This window comes from Oncorhynchus kisutch, linkage group LG28 (assembly GCF_002021735.2).
Source record: "Oncorhynchus kisutch isolate 150728-3 linkage group LG28, Okis_V2, whole genome shotgun sequence".
Lineage (NCBI taxonomy): Eukaryota > Metazoa > Chordata > Actinopteri > Salmoniformes > Salmonidae > Oncorhynchus > Oncorhynchus kisutch.
In genome coordinates this window covers 25,047,120-25,069,011 of record NC_034201.2, presented here as the reverse complement: position 1 = coordinate 25,069,011, position 21,892 = coordinate 25,047,120, and the positions used below count along the sequence as shown (strand labels likewise).

The following is a 21,892-nucleotide window of genomic DNA, read 5'->3' as shown; positions in this document are numbered from 1 at the left end:
ATGGAAGGGGGTGAGAACCATGAGCCTCCTAGGTTTTGTATTGTCAATGTACCCAGAGGAGTACAGAAACTAGCTGTCCTCTGGCTACACCATGGTGCTGCCCGACATAGTGTTATTGAGGTTACAGTAGTCTTTCATTGCAAAACAGTGTGTTTTAACCAATTATTTGGTGACATTTGAATATATTTTGTATAGTTTTCACTCGTTAAATTTTTTTTTTGTATAGTTTTCACTATTTAGTAATGTTTCACTATTTTTATTTATGGGAATTTCACTTCCTCTGAGGATCCTGCACTGATGTAGGTTAATGTTTTACCTGTAACGCCTTGGCAAGAGAGGTTGGTGGGACCTGACCCTCATAGCAGGAAATTAAGAAGTAATAATATGGTAATAATTAATGTGCTTGCTAAAGGAACGACTGTTATTCCCCATACTAAACTACATACTACAGCTGAAGCAAGCACACACACATTTCTTCAAGAAATACCTTTCTTCACCTTATTACTTTTTACAACATTTCCTGCTGTAAGACTATAAAGAACTGTGTTATTATTATTTTTTAAATGGGTTTCCTGTTGTTATTTTTGTTTTTTATTTTCATTCTTTACCATTGAATACTGATATTGATTTGTATTTTATTGTAATATAAATAACATTATTTGCCAAGATGATTTGCTGTTGAATACATTTTTACATTTTACATTGGCATAAAGCATTTTTATTCTAAAAATGTAAAGTTATTAGACCTGATAGTTCACTGAAACAAATTGTCATCTGTCTAGTATTTGCTGTTGAATAAAATGTACATTTGAAATAGTTGACAGGCCTAGTTTACCATTGAAGACCATTCACCGTTACAGAAAGTAAACTTTAAATCAATAAAGAGTATTTTAATATCCATAAGGTTTGAGCCTGTCAAATGGATTTATGAAGACATGTCAATTTCCCTAACCCACCAATCACAGACGGTTGCGTGCGTCAACACAGCGAAAGGGGGCGGTCTGTTGTCAACATTTTTGCAGCGCTTCGCAGTGAAGGTAAGTAGGGTCGCCTAACGTCAACTTTAAAAAAAAAAGTTTAGGGAGCTAGATACATATTTGGTGTGGATCAACTGTGTAGCTACGTTGTCAAAGATAATGTCAACATTGCTGCGGATTTAGTTGACCAATTTGACCTAATTTGGCCTTCAGATTTACCTTGCATGCTAACTGATAAGCCAATGACTAAAGCTACTAGTTAGCTGGCCAAAGAGCGCTGACCTGCAAGTTACTCCTCAGGTCAGTCATCTTTCTATCTAGCTATATTTTGAATTTATTTGGGTTATTTTGATGTAGAAAGTGTGACGAGAACAGGATAATGATCAAAGCATGATGATGGAAAATAGATTAGTAGCTAGCGCGTTAGCCCCTTTGTAGCCATAGCCCTTGGTGTTTTGAGTGCAACAAGTAGCTAAGAAAGATGACTGACCTGAGGAGTAACTTGCATGTCAGCGCGCTTTGGCCAGCTAACAAGTAGCTTTAGTCGCTAGCTTATCAGTTAGCATGCAAGCTAAATAGTTTTTTTATTTAACCTTTTATTTAACTAGGCAAGTCAGTTAAGAACAAATTCTTATTTTCAATGCTAACGTTAGTTGACAGCTCTTTCAGGCTAGATGGCTATGCTTGCTAGCTGACTGGCCACAAATATGTCAACACTGGTTTACATGAACCAATTTGTTGATTTAGCTAGCGACTTAGTTTATCATTAGTTTTTCTCACATCTATTTTGACGACCTACAACAATTGTCTTCAGCCATAGTTATCCAGACATAAATACTTTGATGTATGAACAAGAACTCAAATTCAATACCTAGTGGTGTTTAGTACCTAGCTACGTAATTCTCACATCTAATTGAAATTAATTGAGCTGCCTGCCATCTGCTTTGACTTTACATGCCCCTAGATTAAGTGATAGTTACAGCTAATCCACACTGCAGGAAAACCAATATACTCAAATTTGACTAATCCTGTTGCCTAATCAGCTAGCTAACTCCATCCAACTATAGTCTTACAGGGGTAGTATAGTCTTTTCATAGATTTCAAAAGTTGTGACACATTTTTTACTTACCACAGCAGCTGATAGAGCTACCATGGCCTCTTCGGGGTTTCGGGGTGACGTTTCCCAGGTGCGTGGCGGCCGTGATCCCGTCTTCTCTGAGGCCATCAACCAGAAGATGCGTGTCCCGGACCGGCTGAGAGTGGGGCCAGGCATGGGACAGGGAGGGGAAGAGGCGAGGCAGGGGCGTGCTGAGCGTCCCGCTTCCTATAGCATGCACATCCCAGACAGGCTGTCTCTCACAGGTGGGCGCATGTCTGATCTGTAGGTAGGCCTATTAATAAATACAAAACGGGAGGTATTTTATGTGTCTTAAGTTAGAAGTGGAGTTGGGATAGAATGGAGACCGGTCAGAAGAACAACTCCTTTAGCCACTTTACAATGCTGGATATATATATATATATTTTTTCTCACCTTTATTTAACCAGGTAGGCTAGTTGAGAACAAGTTCTCATTTGCAACTGCGACCTGGCCAAGATAAAGCATAGCAGTGTGAACAGACAACACAGAGTTACACATGGAGTAAACAATTAACAAGTCAATAACACAGTAGGGGAAAAAAGGGAGTCTATATACATTGTGTGCAAAAGGCATGAGGAGGTAGGCGAATAATTACAATTTTGCAGATTAACACTGGAGATAAATGATCAGATGGTCATGTACAGGTAGAGATATTGGTGTGCAAAAGAGCAGAAAAATAAATAAATAAAAACAGTGGGTGGGCTATTTACCGATAGACTATGTACAGCTGCAGCGACCAGTTAGCTGCTCGGATAGCAGATGTTTGAAGTTGGTCAGGGAGATAAAAGTCTCCAACTTCAGCGATTTGTGCAATTCGTTCCAGTCACAGGCAGCAGAGAACTGGAACGAAAGGCGGCCAAATGAGGTGTTGGCTTTAGGGATGATCAGTGAGATACACCTGCTGGAGCGCGTGCTACGGGTGGGTGTTGCCATCGTGACCAGTGAACTGAGATAAGGCGGAGCTTTACCTAGCATGGACTTGTAGATGACCTGGAGCCAGTGGGTCTGGCGACGAATATGTAGCGAGGGCCAGCCGACTAGAGCATACAGGTCGCAGTGGTGGGTGGTATAAGGTGCTTTAGTGACAAAACGGATGTCACTGTGATAAACTGCATCCAGTTTGCTGAGTAGAGTGTTGGAAGCAATTTTGTAGATGACATCGCCGAAGTCGAGGATCGGTAGGATAGTCAGTTTTATTAGGGTAAGTTTGGCGGCGTGAGTGAAGGAGGCTTTGTTGCGGAATAGAAAGCCGACTCTAGATTTGATTTTCGATTGGAGATGTTTGGTATGAGTCTGGAAGGAGAGTTTACAGTCTAGCCAGACACCTAGGTACTTATAGATGTCCACATATTCAAGGTCGGAACCATCCAGGGTGGTGATGCTAGTCAGGCGTGCGGGTGCAGGCACCGAACGTTTGAAAAGCATGCATTTGATTTTACTAGCGTTTAAGAGCAGTTGGAGGCCACGGAAGGAGTGTTGTATGGCATTGAAGCTCGTTTGGAGGTTAGATAGCACAGTGTCCAAGGACGGGCCGGAAGTATATAGAATGGTGTCATCTGCGTAGAGGTGGATCAGGGAATCGCCCGCAGCAAGAGCAACATCATTGATATATACAGAGAAAAGAGTCGGCCCGAGATTTGAACCCTGTGGCACCCCCATAGAGACTGCCAGAGGACCGGACAACATGCCCTCCGATTTGACACACTGAACTCTGTCTGCAAAGTAGTTGGTGAACCAGGCAAGGCAGTCATCAGAAAAACCGAGGCTACTGAGTCTGCCGATAAGAATATGGTGATTGACAGAGTCGAAAGCCTTGGCAAGGTCGATGAAGACGGATGCACAGTACTGTCTTTTATCGATGGCGGTTATGATATCGTTTAGTACCTTGAGCGTGGCTGAGGTGCACCCGTGACCGGCTCGGAAACCAGATTGCACAGCGGAGAAGGTACGGTGGGATTCGAGATGGTCAGTGACCTGTTTGTTGACTTGGCTTTCGAAGACCTTAGATAGGCAGGGCAGGATGGATATAGGTCTGTAACAGTTTGGGTCCAGGGTGTCTCCCCCTTTGAAGAGGGGGATGACTGCGGCAGCTTTCCAATCCTTGGGGATCTCAGACGATATGAAAGAGAGGTTGAACAGGCTGGTAATAGGGGTTGCGACAATGGCGGCGGATAGTTTCAGAAATAGAGGGTCCAGATTGTCAAGCCCAGCTGATTTGTACGGGTCCAGGTTTTGCAGCTCTTTCAGAACATCTGCTATCTGGATTTGGGTAAAGGAGAACCTGGAGAAGCTTGGGCGAGTAGCTGTGGGGAGGGCGGAGCTGTTGGCCGAGGTTGGAGTAGCCAGGCGGAAGGCATGGCCAGCCGTTGAGAATTTTCGATAATCATGGATTTATCGGTGGTAACCGTGTTACCTAGCCTCAGTGCAGTGGGCAGCTGGGAGGAGGTGCTCTTGTTCTCCATGGACTTCAGTGTCCCAGAACTTTTTGGAGTTGGAGCTACAGGATGCAAATTTCTGCCTGAAGAAGCTGGCCTTAGCTTTCCTGACTGACTGCGTGTATTTGTTCCTGACTTCCCTGAACAGTTGCATATCGCGGGGACTATGCGATGCTATTGCAGTCCGCCACAGGATGTTTTTGTGCTGGTCGAGGGCAGTCAGGTCTGGAGTGAACCAAGGGCTATATCTGTTCTTAGTTCTGCATTTTTTGAACGGAGCATGCTTATCTAAAATGGTGAGGAAGTTACTTTAAAGAATGACCAGGCATCCTCAACTGACGGAATGAGGTCAATGTCCTTCCAGGATACCCGGGCCAGGTCGATTAGAAAGGCCTGCTCACAGAAGTGTTTTAGGGAGCGTTTGACAGTGATGAGGGGTGGTCGTTTGACTGCGGCTCCGTAGCGGATACAGGCAATGAGGCAGTGATCGCTGAGATCCTGGTTGAAGACAGCGGAGGTGTATTTGGAGGGCCAGTTGGTCAGGATGACGTCTATGAGGGTGCCCTTGTTTACAGATTTAGGGTTGTACCTGGTGGGTTCCTTGATGATTTGTGTGAGATTGAGGGCATCTAGCTTAGATTGTAGGACTGCCGGGGTGTTAAGCATATCCCAGTTTAGGTCAATTTTTGGTGGCCTTCCTGAGCCAGGATTCAGACACGGCAAGGACATCAGGGTTAGCAGAGTGTGCTAAAGCAGTGAGTAAAACAAACTTAGGGAGGAGGCTTCTGATGTTGACATGCATGAAACCAAGGCTTTTTCGATCACAGAAGTCAACAAATGAGGGTGCCTGGGGACATGCAGGGCCTGGGTTTACCTCCACATCACCTGCGGAACAGAGGAGGAGTAGTATGAGGGTGTGGCTAAAGGCTATCAAAACTGGTCGCCTAGAGCGTTGGGGACAGAGAATAAAAGGAGCAGATTTCTGGGCATGGTAGAATATATTCAGGGCATAATGCGCAGACAGGGGTATGGTGGGGTGCGGGTACAGCGGAGGTAAGCCCAGGGACTGGGTGATGATGAGAGAGGTTGTATCTCTGGACATGCTGGTTGTAATGGGTGAGGTCACTGCATGTGTGGGAGGTGGGACAAAGGAGGTATCAGGGGTATGAAGAGTGGAACTAGGGGCTCCATTGTAAACTAAAACAATGATAACTAACCTGAACAACAGTATACAAGGCATATTGACATTTGAGAGAGACATACAGCGAGGCATACAGTAATCACAGGTGTTGAATTGGGAGAGCTAGCTAAAACAGTAGCTAAAACAGTAGGTGAGACAACAACAGCTAATCAGCTAGCACAACAACAGCAGGTAAAATGGCGTTGACTAGGCAGGGAGGGTCGGATTAACTAGACTGGCGAGTATTATCCAGGTAAAAAAAACTGGCATGCTGTGCAGAAGGTAAAGTGGCTAACAATGACTAAATAGCTTGTAGCTAGTTAGCTGGTTAGCTTCTGAAGGTTCTTGAATGTGTTCTAAAAATTAAAAATAATAGCGATTCCGTATCACATTGGGTGAGGCAGGTTACCGGAAGGTATAATCGAATTAAAAATCGAAAAGAGATTGAAAGTAAATATGGGTCCAGTGAGTGGTTGGGACGCGGCGATTGACGGTTAGCAGGCCTGTGCTAACAAGCTAACAGTTAGTAGGCCGGGGCTAAACAAGGTAGCAGTTAGCGGACCGGGGCTAAACAAGCTAGCAGTTAGCAGGCCGAATTAGCAAGCAAGGAGATAGCGAGGGCTAGAAAGTTAGCCTTTGGGGGACGTCGCGATGGGGTGAGTCTGTTTATGCCTCTTCATGCGGTGACATCGATAGACCGGTCGTGGGTCCGGATATTGTAGCCCAGGAGTATGCTTCGGTGGTAGCACAGGAGCTCTGGCCGGGCTAGCTTCAAGCTAAGTGGATGGAAACGCTAGCCAGGAGTAATCATCCGGGGTTGCGGTTAGCTAGTTAGCTAGTTGTGAAGATCCAGCTGAAAATGTTCGGTTTGTGGTGGGAATTCGGGGATAAAAAAATAATAGGTCCGTTATGCTCTGGTTAGAGTCGCGTTGTTCGAACTGGCGAGAGCTTTCTGAGCTAAAGGTTAGCTGATGACCGGTTAGCTGAAGACCGCTAGCAATGGTTTGCTGACTGATAGCTGGTAGTTAGCTGGCTAGCTTAAGTTGAGGGGTTCCGGATCCGAAGTAAAGCAGATCCGCGCTACATTGGGTGATTACATTACATTGGTTTAGCAAAATGTTTTAAAAGATATGCGAAGAAAAATATGTTTAAAAAAACTATATATACAAGGGACACAACATGACAAGACATCTGACTGCTACGCCATCTTGGATCTCAAAATGGTATAAAGCTCTTTAGATTTTCTCAAGATTTGAGTTGGAGCAGTCATGTGATCTTTTTGTGAGTTCCTTTTCATATGTGTTCTGATACCTCTGACTAATAGATGCCCCGGACATGAGCCCCCGTCCATTGTTCACGCCATCCAAGCACAACTCAGCCCTCCCCCTGGGACTTGCATGGGAGGCACAGCAGCAAGGTGCCTGGGACAGAGACCCCTACATGAGGGAACCAGTGCAGGTATGTGAGACTGCAGACTGGACTTTTTGTTTGGGAAGAAGTTGTCTGACAATAATTGGATGAATGTAGTGTGACTGACGCATGCAGTGTTAAGCCATTGCTCAGAATATCATTCTTCAGAGCTGTTTAAATGATTCAATATGCAGACACCACCTGGATTGAAACATTACCAGCAGCTTCCATCTGGTCCTACCCTCACCATCTAACTCATGTTACTCTTTCTCTCTCCTGTGACAGAGTCCCCTGCGGAGGTCCTACAGTGACCAGGCTTTTGGCAGGAGTGACCCTGACACCCCCACCTCCAAACAGGCACTGCACACCCCCACCTTGTAAGTACAAGACACATTGGATTAAACACTAATTAACTATTTTTGGGAAGCCTGTGATTGTCACTATAACAATCCAGCTCTTTCCTTGGACCAGCGAGGGAGGTTACATGTCCAACGCTTCCTGATAAGCCGAGAAAAAAAGCTCCCAAAACACATGGTGCTGAATATTTTCAGAACACTTCACTTTAAAACACAAAGTTTGTTGGCTTTTATCACCTTGTGTACGAAACAACTTGGCTGTATGTAAGCATAGTAGCATTATTTTGACCCTTGTTCAGTATTTCAACACAACAATTGCCTGCCCTTTCAAACCTGGAACCTTTCAGAAAGGCACAAAGGAAAAGTTGCATTGTCGGCTTGGGACATTCTAAATTCTATTGACTTTGCACTGCCTGAGGCCCATACAGCTATGTCCTCCTCCTTTTGAGTTGTGTTTCCAGTGGAGGGAGACAACATTGGTTCCTCTCATCTCTAGCCTCTCCTTATACAGTTGAAGTCTGAAGTTTACATACACTTAGGTTGGAGTCATTTAAAACTCGTTCTTCAACCACTCCACGCATTTCTTGTTAACAAACTATAGTTTTGGCAAGTCGGTTAGGACATCTACTTTGCATGACACAAGTCATATTTCCAACAATTGTTTACAGACAGATTATTTCACTTATAATTCACTGTATCGCAACTCCAGTGGGTCAGAGGTTTACTGCCTTTAAACAGCTTGGGAAATTCAAGAAAATTGTCATGGCTTTAGAAGCTTTTTAGGCTAATTGATATCATTTGAGTCAATTGGAGGTGTAGCTGTGGATTTATTTCAAGGCCTTCCTTCAAACTCAGTGCCTCTTTGCTTGACATCATGGGAAAATCAAAATAAATCAGCCATGACCTCAGAAGAAAATTGTAGACGTCCAAAGGTCTGGTTCATCCTTGGGAGCAATTTCCAAACGCCTGAAGGTACCACGTTCATCTGTACAAATAATACTACGCAAGAATATACACCATGGGACCACGCAGCCGTCATACCGGTCAGGGAGGAGACTCGTTCTGTCTCCTAGAGATGAACGTACTTTGGTGAGAAAAGTGCAAATCAATTCCAGAACGACAGCAAAGAACCTTGTGAGGATGCTGGAGGAAACGTGTACAAAAGTATCTATATCAACAGTAAAACGAGTCCTATATTGACATAACCTGAAAAGCCGCTCAGCAAGGAAGAAGCCACTTCTCCAAAACCGAGCAAGCCGAAGAACACCATCCCAACCGTGAAGCTTAGGGGTGGCAGCATCATGTTGTGGGGGTGCTTTGCTGCAGGAGGGACTAGTGGGCTTCACAAAATATATGGCATCATGAGGAAGGACAATTATGTGGATATATTGAAGCAACATCTCAAGACATCAGTCAGGAAGTTAAAGCTTGGTCGCAAATGGGTCTTCCAAATGGACAATGACCCCATGCATACTTCCAAAGTTGTGGCAAAATGGCTTAAGGACAACAAAGTCAAGGTATTGGAGTGGCCATCACAAAGCCCTGACCTAAATCCCATAGAAAATTTGTGGGCAGAACTGAAAAAGCATGTGTGAGCAAGGAGGCCTACAAACCTGACTCGGTTACACCAGCTCTGTCAGGAGGAATGGGCCAAAATTCACCCAACTTATTGTGGAAAGCTTGTGGAAGGCTACCCAAAACTGGGAATGTGATGAAATAAATAAAAGCTGAAAGAAATCATTATCTCTACTGTTATTCTGACATTTCACATTCTTAAAATAAAGAGGTGATCCTAACTAACCAAAGACCAGGAATTTCAACGAAAAAACTGAGTTTAAATGTATTTGGTTAATGTGTATGTAAACTTCCGACTTCAACTGTATGTTGGTTATATTTGAGGCAGCGTGAAGCCAGGCAGATGGTCAGTCATGTGAGTCAATTGAAGTTATGTGGCGTATGTGGCCTTGTCACAATGCTTGGTAACAGTTGTGCCCCTCTCTGTCTAACCTCTGTCTTTTGTGGTGACCCTACCCACCCCCACCCCTCCCTTGTGACTGTTATAGTCGTGGCGGTGCAGGACGCACCCCTAAGCGCTCCGCTGCTGCTGCAAACCCCCTGCCCATGCCCCTGGGGCTCCCTGCCATCCCACCCAGCCACCTGTCCCCAACGACCATGCTACAGGCCGCCAAGGAACTGGGCCAACAGGCCTCACAGCGCCTCCTGCAGACTGTCACACAGAAATACAGGTTAGGGGCTAGGGGCAACTCCTACCTTCTCCGGTCCTGAGTGACCCCTGCCTACCCACTCCTAAATCTTAACAAATAGCACCTAACTTCCTTCCATTCCTTCCTTGCTTTGGCATGCATGTCTGTCGTTACACTACTAATTCAAATTTTCTTTGCAAGGCTTTTTCCTCAAGATATTGATTCTGTCTCAAAGCCTTTGCTTCGAGATAAGGATACATTATTTTCTTCATGATAACTTCCATTACTCACAACTTTAGTTGAATCATAGTGTTAATCAATTACTGACTAATCCTTTACCTTGATGAACTGTCCCGAAGCACTCTAAACTCTCCTTGTCACTTCTCCCTGCTTTGCTCTTGCATAGGGTAGAAGTTTCCAGTAGGCACAGATCTTGGATCAGCTCACCCTCCCATAATCCTAACCTTAGCCTTTACAGACAACGGAGAACTGACCTTAGATCAGCATCCATGGGGCAACTTCATCGTACTACTGCTTTATGCTGGCTTTTGTTGTCCTCTGGTTGCTTTTTCCTCTTTCTGGATCCCTCCCTGTTGTTTCTCTGCCTTGTTTTGAAGGCCCCTTTGCAGACTGTGGTCTCTCCCTGGTTTAAAGGTTCAGTTATCCTGAACATCCAACGACTGCTGTGGTCGAGGCACCCCCTGTGTACGTTGAACCAGCCAAGAAAAGGTGACAAGTTCTGGCAAGCCATTTACTGTTATTGGGCGTGTTCCGGGGTTCGAAGAAACCCTGTTTTCAGAAGCCTAAAGTATTTAATTGTGGTGTGTGCATGTGCCATTTACATGTATTCCTGTGTGTGTTGTTGGCAGTGCCATGCAGGACTCTTGGATGAGCCCAGATGATGAGGGAAGTGCCGCAGCTGTGGAGTTCATCGTACTTAGGAGACAGGTAAGCAGGCTAATTACCCCCTTACTGTTGCTGTACTCTTTGGTTCAGTCCATGCCGCCAGGTTGAGTAGCCAGTAGATGGAGCCAGAAGCCAGATCTTCTATATTTTCTTCTGGCCATTGTTGAGGCACGAATATTGCTTGTGTAATGGATACTTGTATGTTGTATTTATGTAATTTGTCTTTTCTCAAACAGGCTCAGAAATCGAGGCCATCTTTACACTACGCCAAATGCTTTGTAAAAATAATTGGTTACTTACAGTATAATGAGTAAGATGGCACCGACAGACATGGCAGCTCTGCTTCTAGCTCCTCAGCAACTTTGCAGTATTTTGTTTTTGTGTGTGTTATTTCTTACACTATTAGCCCAGAATGTTTTTTGTGTTATTACATACAGCCGGAAAGAACTCTTGGATATCAGAATGGCGGTAACTCACCAGCATTACGACCAGGAATACGACTTTCCCGAATTGGATACTTTTTTTGCACACCCCAGGGCAATTGAACTTATCCCAGAGGCTGCTCCAAGACTCTGCTGGCGGTGAAGAGGTAATCGGAATAGACTTCTCGTCTGACTCAGGAGGGAGGCACACCATCCACCGCTTCCGAGTATATTACTCGCTAATGTTCAATAAAGTAGACGAGCCCAGGACATACTTTGTGACATACTTTGTTTCACAATATCATGGCTCTCTCCGGATATACTGTCTCCGTCCCTACAGCCAGCTGAGTTCTCAGTACACCGCGCAGACAGGAATAAAGAACTCTCCGGGAAGATTGGCGGTGGTGTGTTTCATGATTAACCACTCATGGTGTGATTTGTGATAACGTACAGAAACTCAAGTCCTTTTGTTTACCCAACCTAGAATACCTTATAATCAAATGCTGACGGTATTACCTCTCAAGAGAATTCTCTTCGGTTATAGTCACAGCTGTGTATATTCCCCCTCAAGCCAATACCACAACGGCCAACAAGGAACTACAATGGACTTCATGCAAACTGGAAACCACATATCCTGAGGCCACATTTATTTTAGCTGTGGATTTTAACAAACCAAATGAGGAAAACGCTACCTAAGTTCAATCAATACATTGACTGCAGTACTTGTGCTGGGAAAACTCTTGACCACTGCTATTCTCTCTTCCGGGATGCCTACAAGGCCCTCCCTTCGGCAAATAAGTTCACGACTCCATTTTGCTCCTCCCTTCCTATAGGCAGAAACTCAAACAGGAAGTACATGTTAAGGACTATTCAACTCTGGTCTGACCAATCAGAATCCATGCTTCAAGATTGTTTTGATCACGCGGACTGGGATATGTTAATACTAGCCTTGGATAATATTGTTGACGTATACACGGACACGGTGACAGAGTTCATTAGGAAGTGTATATATGTTGTTCCACTGTGATGACTAAAACCTACCCAAACCAGAAACCGTGGATAGATGGCAGCATTCACACTAAGCTGAAAGCGCAAACCACCTCATTTAACCATGGCAAGGTGACTGGGAATATGGACGAATACTAACAGTTATTGTAGTTATTCCCTCCGTAAGGCAATCAAGCAGGAAAAACGTCAGTACAGAGACAAAGTGGAGTCGCAGTTCATCGGCTGACACGAGACTTATGTGGCAGGGTCTACAGACAATCACGGATTACAAAGGGAAAACCAGCCACGTCACAGACACCGACGTCTTGCTCCCAGACAAGCTGAACACCTTCTTTGCCCGCTTTGAGGATAACAGTGCCATCGACGCAGCCTGCTCCCAGGGACTGTGGGCTCTCATTCTCCGTGGCCGACATGAGTAAGACATTAAGCCTGTTAACATTCGCAAGGCTGCCGGACCAGACGGCATCCCTAGCCGCGTGCTCCGAGCATGCGCAGACCAGCTGGCTGGAGTGTACATATTTAATCTCTCCCTATCCCAGTCTGCTGTCCCCACTTGCTTCAAGATGTCTACCATTTGTTCCTGTACCCAAGAAAACAAAGGTAACTGAACTAGCACCCACTTCTGTCATCATGAAGTGCTTTGAGAGGCTAGTTAAGGATCATATGACCTCTACCTTACCTGACACCCTAGACCCACTTCAATTTGCTGACCGCCCCAATAGATCTACAGATGATGCAATCGCCATTGAACTGTACACTGCCTTATCCCACCTGGACAAGAGGAATACCTATGTAGGAATGCTCTTCATTGACTAGCTCAGCCTTCAACACTCTAGTACCCTCCAAGCTTATCAAGCTCGGAGCCCTGGGTCTGAACCCTGCCCTGTGCAACTGAGACCTGGACTTCCTGAAGGTCCGCTCCCAGGTGGTGAAGGTAGGAAACAACACCTCCACTTCACTGATCCTCAACACAGGGGCCCCACAAGGGTGTGTATTCAGCCCCCTCCTATACCCCCTGTTCACCCATGACTGCGTGGCCACACACAATCCTCCAACTCGATCATCAAGTTTGCAGACAACACAACCATAGTTTGCCTGATTACCGACAATGACGAGACAGCCTACCGGGAGGAGATGAGGGCACTGGCGGAGTGGTGCCAGGAAAATAACCTCTCCCTCAACGTCAACAAACGAAGGAGCTGATTGTGGACTTCAGGATAAAGCAGAGGGAGCACGCCCCTATCCACATTGACGGTACCGCAGTGAAGGTGGAAAGCTTAAAGTTCCTCGGCATACACATCACTGACGATCGAAATGGTCCACTCACACAGACAGTGTGGTGAAGAAGGCACAACAGCACCTCTTCAAGCTCAGGAGGCTGAAAAAATTTGGCTTGGCCCCTAAGACCCTCAAACTTTTACAGATGCATAATTGAGAGCATTCTGTCGGGCTGTATCATCACCTGGTACGGCAACTGCACCAATCGCAATCTCAGGGCTCTCCAGAGGGTGGTGTGGTCTGCCTAGCGCATCACCAGGGGCACACTCGCTGCCTTCCAGTACAGCTACTACACCCAATGTCACAGGAAGGCCAAAAATATCATCAAGGACATCAACCACCCGATCCACGGCCTGTTCACCCCGCTATCATGAAGGCGAGGTCAGTACAGGGCATCAAAGCTGTGGCCGAGAGACAGAAGCTGTTTTTCAATCTCAAGGCCACCAGACTGTTAAATAGACATCACTAGCCGGCTAACACCCGGTTACTCAACCCTGCACCTTAGAGGCTGCTGTCCTATATACACTGCTCAAAAAAAGAAAGGGAACACTAAAATAACACATCCTAGATCTGAATGAATGAAATATTCTTATTAAATACTTTTTTCTTTACATAGTTGAATGTGCTGACAACAAAATCATACAAATGATCAATGGAAATCAAATTTATCAACCCATGGAGGTCTGGATTTGGAGTCACACTCAAAATTAAAGTGGAAAACCACACTACAGGCTGATCCAACTTTGATGTAATGTCCTTAAAACAAGTCAAAATGAGGCTCAGTAGTGTGTGTGGCCTCCACGTGCCTGTATGACCTCCCTACAACGCCTGGGCATGCTCCTGATGAGGTGGCGGATGGTCTCCTGAGGGATCTCCTCCCAGACCTGGACTAAAGCATCCGCCAACTCCTGGACAGTCTGTGGTGCAACGTGGCGTTGGTGGATGGAGCGAGACATGATGTCCCAGATGCGCTCAATTGGATTCAGGTCTGGGGAACGGGCGGGCCAATCCATAGCATCAATGCCTACCTCTTGCAGGAACTGCTGACACACATGAGGTCTAGCATTGTCTTGCATTAGGAGGAACCCAGGGCCAACCTCACCAGCATATGGTCTCACAAGGGGTCTGAGGATCTCATCTCGGTACCTAATGGCAGTCAGGCTGCCTCCGGCGAGCACATGGAGGGCTGTGCGGCCCCCCAAAGAAATGCCACCTCACACCATGACTGACCCACCACCAAACCAGTCATGCTGGAGGATGTTGCAGACAGCAGAACGTTCTCCACGGCGTCTCCAGACTCTGTCATGTCTGTCACATGTGCTCAGTGTGAACCTGCTTTCATCTGTGAAGAGCACAGGGCGCCAGTGGCGAATTTGCCAATCTTGGTGTTCTCTGGCAAATGCCAAACGTCCTGCACGGTGTTGGGCTGTAAGCACAACCCCCACCTGTGGACGTCGGGCCCTCATACCACCCTCATGGAGTCTGTTTCTGACCGTTTGAGCAGACACATGCACATGGCCTGCTGGAGGTCATTTTGCAGGGCTCTGGCAGTGCTCCTCCTGTTCCTCCTTGCACAAAGGTGGAGGTAGCGGTCCTGCTGCTGGGTTGTTGCCCTTCTACGGCCTCCTCCACGTCTCCTGATGTACTGGCCTGTCTCCTGGTAACGCCTCCATGCTCTGGACACTACGCTGACAGACACAGCAAACCTTCTTGCCACAGCTCGCATTGATGTACCATCCTGGATGAGCTGCACTACCTGAGCCACTTGTGTGGGTTGTAGACTCCGTCTCATGCTACCACTAGAGTGAAAGCACCGCCAGCATTCAAAAGTGACCAAAACATCAGCCAGGAAGCATAGGAACTGAGAAGTGGTCTGTGGTCCCCACCTGCAGAACCACTCCTTTATTGGGGGTGTCTTGCTAATTGCCTATAATTTCCACCTGTTGTCTATTCCATTTGCACAACAGCATGTGACATTTATTGTCAATCAGTGTTGCTTCCTAAGTGGACAGTTTGATTTCACAGAAGTGTGATTGACTTGGAGTTACATTGTGTTTAAGTGTTCCCTTTATTTTTTTGAGCAGTGTACATAGACATGGAATCACAGGTCACTTTAATTATGTTTACATAATAATTTCATGTGCATATACTGTATTCTATTCTACTGAATTTTAGTCAATGCCACTCCAACAATGCTCATCCTAATATTTATATATTTCTTAATTCCATTTTACTTTTAGATATTTGTGTATTGTTGTGACTTGTTAGATATTATTTTATAAGAATCATTGACCTCATCCCATCGGTTGAGGATGCCAGGTCGTTCTTTAAAAGTAATTTCCTCACCATCTTAAATAAGCATGCCCCTTTCAAAAAATGTAGAACTAAGAACAGATATAGCCCTTGGTTCACTCGACCTGACTGCCCTCGACCAGCACAAAAATATCCTGTGGCGGACTGCACTAGCATCGAATAGTCCCCGCGATATGCAACTTTTTAGGGAAGTCAGGAACCAGTACACGTAGTCAGTTAGGAAAGCAAAGGCTAGCTTTTCCAAAAATAAATTTGCATCCTGTAGCTCTAACCTGTAGCTCTAAAATTTGCATCCTGTAGCTCTAATTTGCATCCTGTAGCTCTAGGTTTTGGGACATTGTAAAGTCCATGGAGAATAAGACTCACCTCCTCCCAGCTACCCACTGCACTGAAGCTAGGCAACACTGTCACCACCGATAAATCCACGATAATATAGAATTTCAATAAGCATTTCTCTACAGCTGGCCATACTTTCCTCCTGGCTACCCCAACCCCGGCCAACAGCTCCACAACCCCCGCAGTTACTTGCCCAAGCCTCCCCAGCTTCTCCTTCACCCAAATCCAGATAGCCGATGATCTGAAAGAGCTGCAAAACCTGGACCCGTACAAATCAGCTGGGCAAATCTGGACCCTCTATTTCTAAAATTATCCACCACCATTGTTGCAACCCCTAATACCAGTCGTTCAACCTCTTTCGTATCGTCTAAGATCCCTAAAGATTGGAAGGCTGCCGCGGTCGTCCCCCTCTTCAAAGGGGGTGACACTAGACCCAAACTGTTACAGACCTATATCCATCCATTTCTAAAGTTTTCGAAAGCCAAGTTAATTAACAGATCACTGACCATTTCGAATCCCACAATTCTCTGCTGTGCAATCCGGTTTCCGAGCTGGTCACGGGTGCACCTCAGCCACGCTCAAAGTCCTAAAAACGATATCATAACCGCCATCGATAAAAGACAGTACTGTGCAGCCGTCTTCATCGACCTGGCCAAGGCTTTCGACTCTGTCAATCATCGTATTCTTATTGGCAGACTCAATATCCTTGGTTTTTCTAATGACTGACTCGCCTGGTTCAACAACTACCTCTCAGACAGAGTTCAGTGTGTCAAATCGGAGGGCCTGTTGTCCGAACCTCTGGCAGTCTTTATGGGGGTGCCACAGGGTTCAAGTCTCGGGCCGACTCTTTTCTCTGTATATATCAACGATGTCGCTCTTGCTGCGGGTGATTTCCCCATCCAACTCTACTCAGACGACACCATTCTGTATACATCTGGCCCTTCTTTGGACACTGTTAGCAAACCTCCAAAAGAGCTTCAGTGGCATACAACACTCCTTCCGTGGACTCCAACTACTCTTAAATGCTAGTAAAACAAAATGCATGCTTTTCAACCGTTCGCTGCCCGCACCCGCGCCTGCCCGACTAGCATCACTACTCTGGACGGTTATGACTTAGAATATGTGGACAACTACAAATACCTAGGTGGCTGGCTTGACTGTAAACTCTCCTTCCAGACTCATATTAAACATCTCCAATCCAAAATCAAATCTAGAATCGGCTTCCTATTTCGCAACAAAGCCTCCTCTCACGCCGCCAAACGTATCCTCGTAAAACGGACTATCCTACTGATCCTTGACTTCGGCGATGTCACTTACAATATAGCCTCCAACACTCTACTCAGCAAACTGGATGCAGTTTATCACAGTGCCATCCGTTTTGTCACCAAAGCCCCATATACCACCCACCACTGCGACCTGTATGTTCTCGTCGGCTGGCTCTCGCTACATATTCGTCGCCAGACCCACTGGCTCCAGGTCATCTATAAGTCTTTGCTAGGTAAAGCTCTTCCTTATCTCAGCTCACTGGTCACGATAACAACACTCACCCGTAGCACGCACTCCAGCAGGTATATCTCACTGGTCATCCCCAAAGCCAACACCTCATTTGGCCACTTTTCTTTCCAGTTCTCTGCTGCCAATGACTGGAACGAATTGCAAAAATCACTGAAGTTGGACACATATCTCCCTCACTCAACATCAGCTAACCGATCGCTGCAGCTGTACACAGCCCATCCAATCTACCTACCTCATCCCCATATTGTTTCTAATTGCTTTTTTGCTGTTTTGCGCACCAGTATTTCTACTTGCACATCGATCACTCCAGTGTTAATTTGCTAAATTGTAATTACTTCGCTACTATAGCCTATTTATTGCCTTCCCTCCTCACACCATTTGCACACACTGTATATACAGTGCCTTGCGAAAGTATTCGGCCCCCTTGAACATAATTTTGCACGCCCAATTTTTGATTTGTTACAAAAGTTTGAAATATCCAATAAATGTCGTTCCACTTCATGATTGTGTCCCACTTGTTGATTCTTCACAAAAAAATACAGTTTTATATCTTTATGTTTGAAGCCTGAAATGTGGCAAAAGGTCGAAGTTCAAGGGGGCCGAATACTTTCGCAAGGCACTGTAAACTTTTTTTTCTTCTATTGTGTTATTGACTGTACGTTTGTTTATTCCTTGTGTAACTCTGTTGTTTGTGTCGCACTGCTTTGCTTTATCTTGGCCAGGTTGCAGTTGAAAATGAGAACTTTCCTACCTGGTTAAATAAAGGTGAAAAAAATATACAAATGTATGTGTTGAAAATACAATTTTTTTTACATAGTCAACTTAAACACAGCTCTGACACACACACTTATGCCACCAGGGGTCTTTTCATAGTCCCCAAATCCAGAACAAATTCAAGAAAACTTAGTGTTAAATAAGGCCCTTATTACGTGGAACTTCCATCTCCTATTGCTCAAATTAACAGCAAACCTGGTTTCCAAAAACAGATGAAGCAACACCTTGCGGCAGAACGCCTCTCCCCTATTTGACCTAGATAGGCTACATATCAATGCATACACACAAACTGTGTGCCTTTTTAAAAATCTGTAGTTCTGTCTTTGAACTGTTCTTGTCTAATGATGTTCTGTATTATGTTTCATGTTTTGTGTGGATTCCAGGAAGAGTAGCTGCTGCTTTGGCAACCGCTCATGGGGATCCTACTAAAATACCAAATATTACTGAACTTTTGGAACTAGGAACACAAGCATTTCGCTACACCCGCAATACAATCTGTAAATATGTGTATGTGACCAATAAGATTTGATTATAACAGATCAGCACCGTTCTCTCTCGTGTCCAGGTGGTAAAGATGAGTCGTCGTCTGGCGGGTCTGGAAAGGCAGAATGCTGAATGCAGACAGACGGAGCTGGTGCTCTTCTCCCTGCTCCTTTCTGCCTGCCTGCTCAACGGATGGCTCTGGATACGCAGATAAGACACACCGTCATTCAAACAGCCCACTCATCTGCACTACAACCCTCCAACCAGCTACTTTGCTCAACTCTGCATTACACATCCAGTCAGCTGGGTATTGCAGTGCACTTATTTACATACACATGTTGGTGTTAGGTGCTCAGCATCTATCGTTTAAAATGGCATCTCTTCCCTCATCTTTCTTTGAAGTCCAGGGGAGGAAAGGAAGCTGTTTGGACCACTTAAGTAGGGACAGTTCATCCATTTTTACATGTGGCCTTATTTTCACTCTTTCTGTTCTTGTAGTTGATTCCCAAACTTGTAATTGTTTTATTTGTTTCCTTACAGAGAAAATTGGTTGTCATCACTTGCCATTGACTATAATGCAATATCCAAATATGTCGAAAGCATATTGGAAAACACTCAAACACTCCACATTACATAAGAATCCCATTCTGAATGTCTCTTTACTCAGTTTTTAAAAAGTCCACTGTGCCATAAATCCATGTTTGAATGGTTCTGTTTACAACAAAAATATGGATTTATTGGGGCAGTGAAATAAATAAATATTGAGAGCAGAAACAATTTAGAATGGAATTTTGACGTGATATGAAATTAAAATTTTCTCTAATATATATTTAAGAAACAAACTGTTTGGGGATCAACTACAAGCACAGAAAGTGAAAATAAGTCATTTAAATGTAAAAATCAGGGAACTTCCCCTTTAAGTAGGGCCTTAGGACTGAGGATCGAATGAGGGCGTTGAGAGTTAGTGTGCAAAGGTAATACAAATAAATTACAATGCATTGTCAAGGTGGAGGCTGGCCAATTTCAACATAATCAGGGATTGATTCATGCATAAAGGATTGGCCGTCTGACCTGGACAGCTAGTGTTTACCACGGCTGGAGGAGGTGATGGTGTTACTGCTGAAGCTCTGCTACATTCTGGTGGCTAGGTTGGATAATCAGATTCACGTCATAGGTCTGTCTAAACACAACTTGTAACATTTGAATGTAGTTGGTAGTCTCTTCCTATAGCCCCTGTATCTGGGGGTGGATCGCCATAAGTCAATTGGTAACTGGTCTGAAGTATCAAGAAAACCATTATGGCATGATTTACTTGAAACTCTTCAGACCTAAAGAAGCCTAAATTGTAATCAGTTGCAGACAGTACATAGGTAATAAGGTTCTAAGACCTACACTATATATACAAAAGTATGTGGACACCCCTTCAAACTCTTTCAGCCACACCCGTTGCTGACAGGTGTATAGAATTGAACACACAGCCATGTAATCCCCATAGACAGACGTAAAAATCGTCAGTCCTCGGTTGCAACACTCACTACTGAGTTACAAACTGCCTCTGGAAGTAACGTCAACACAATGAAATGTGTTTCCATGGCCAAGCAGCCACACAAGCCTAAGATCACCATGCACAATGCTAAGCGCCAGCTGTAGTGGTGTAAAGCTCGCCGCCATTGGACTCGAGCAGTGGAAATGCGTTCTATGGAGTGATAAATCACATTTCACCATCTGGCAAACCGACAGACTAATCTGGGTCTGGCGGATGCCAGGAGAATGCTACCTGCCCGACTGCATAGTGCCAACTGTAAAGTTTGGAGTAATAGTCTGGGGCTGTTTTTCATGGTTCCGACTAGGCCCCTTAGTACCAGTGAAGGGAAATCTTAACGCTAAAGCAAACAATGACATTCTAGACAATTATGTGCTTCCAACTTTGTGGCAACAGTTTGGGGAAGGCCCTTTCCTGTTTCAGCATGACAATGCCCCCATGCACAAAGCGAGGTCCATACAGAAATGGTTTGTGGAAGAACTTGACTGGCCTGCATTGAGTCCTGACCAACCACATCGAACACCTTTGGAATTAATTGGAACGCCGACTGCGAGCCAGGCCTAATCTCCTAACATCAGTGCATGACCTCTAATGCCTGAATGGAAGAATGTCCCTGCAGCAATGTTCCAACATCTAGTGGAAAGTTCTCCCAGGAGAGTGGAGACTGTTATTGCAGCAAAGGGGGGGACCAACTCCATGTTAATGTCCATAATTTTGAAATGAAATGTTTGACGAGCAGGCGCACACATACTTTTGGTCATGTAGTGTATATTTAATCAAGACTTCAGTGGCTTGGAACTTATCCAATGAAATTATATATGCAGTCATTTTTTCAGAAGTCAAATTATGTTAATCACAATGAATGTACATGTTGCACTCATTTATTGCATGGGCTTTATTTTTCAATTTTTGAAGTTGCACAGGCTTTTCTTGTACATGTATTTAATAAATTAGATTTGATATGTTGAGTGAGGTTTGTGTTGTCTGTTGGGTCTTTCAACTGCTTGAACCTTAGTCTAGACCACCCAATTTATTTAAATCAATGTGTAGTAAACATTCCAATAGAGCATAATGCACAGAACGAACATGAGTCGCATTGTATATTTATTTATTTAAAAAATTAAATTAATTCTAAACCAAGAGAACTCACTTTCTGAAACATTTGGAAAGTCATTATTTGGAACATTGTCAGGAGAACATCATAGTGAAACCACACAAACGGCATGAGATGATTTTTGTAAAAAAAAAAAAAAATCTTGATTAGAATTAATTTAATTCAACATGAATGGCGATTGTACAGCAGCTTCTATTGTATTGACTTTGTGAAAATGCACCAAAATACTAGAAGACCTTGCATCTTTAAAGATAGTTGGTGAGTTTACCAGTACCATCTTCAACTTGATTGAGCACAAACATTAATACAAAGTTGGATGAGAATCATTCCCATCACCACACTGATAAGGCAGGTCTGCAGGCACTTACTGCTCACTTTGTGACTTAAACATGTAAATGTTAAACACTTGTAACATGAGAGAACTTGTGAAATTGTCTGTTGTTTAACAGTAATGGATACAGCGCATTTTTTGGCTCCTGGCTCAGAACACAGGGCCTTAT

At 44.6% G+C, this 21,892-nt stretch overlaps 1 protein-coding gene across 1 annotated transcript; it reads left to right on the top strand.

The window, feature by feature from the left end:
* The first annotated feature begins 970 nt into the window (after window positions 1-970).
* Window positions 971-21,246, top strand: LOC116358096 (mitochondrial fission factor homolog A). Its single transcript, XM_031807594.1, has 8 exons — window positions 971-1,037; window positions 2,112-2,339; window positions 7,055-7,188; window positions 7,426-7,517; window positions 9,560-9,742; window positions 10,355-10,429; window positions 10,570-10,648; window positions 18,818-21,246. The coding sequence occupies exons 2-8, from the start codon at window positions 2,129-2,131 to the stop codon at window positions 18,947-18,949; spliced, it is 906 nt and encodes a 301-aa protein (XP_031663454.1). The 5' UTR covers window positions 971-1,037; window positions 2,112-2,128; the 3' UTR covers window positions 18,950-21,246.
* The last annotated feature ends 646 nt before the right edge of the window (window positions 21,247-21,892 follow it).

Coding starts and splice junctions, on each gene's coding strand:
- LOC116358096 (XM_031807594.1), top strand. CDS start 2,129: ATGGCCTCTTCGGGGTTTCGGGGTGACGTTTCCCAGGTGCGTGGCGGC. Junction 7,518..9,559: donor GCACTGCACACCCCCACCTT/GTAAGTACAAGA, acceptor TGACTGTTATAG/TCGTGGCGGTGCAGGACGCA. Junction 10,649..18,817: donor TCATCGTACTTAGGAGACAG/GTAAGCAGGCTA, acceptor TCTCGTGTCCAG/GTGGTAAAGATGAGTCGTCG.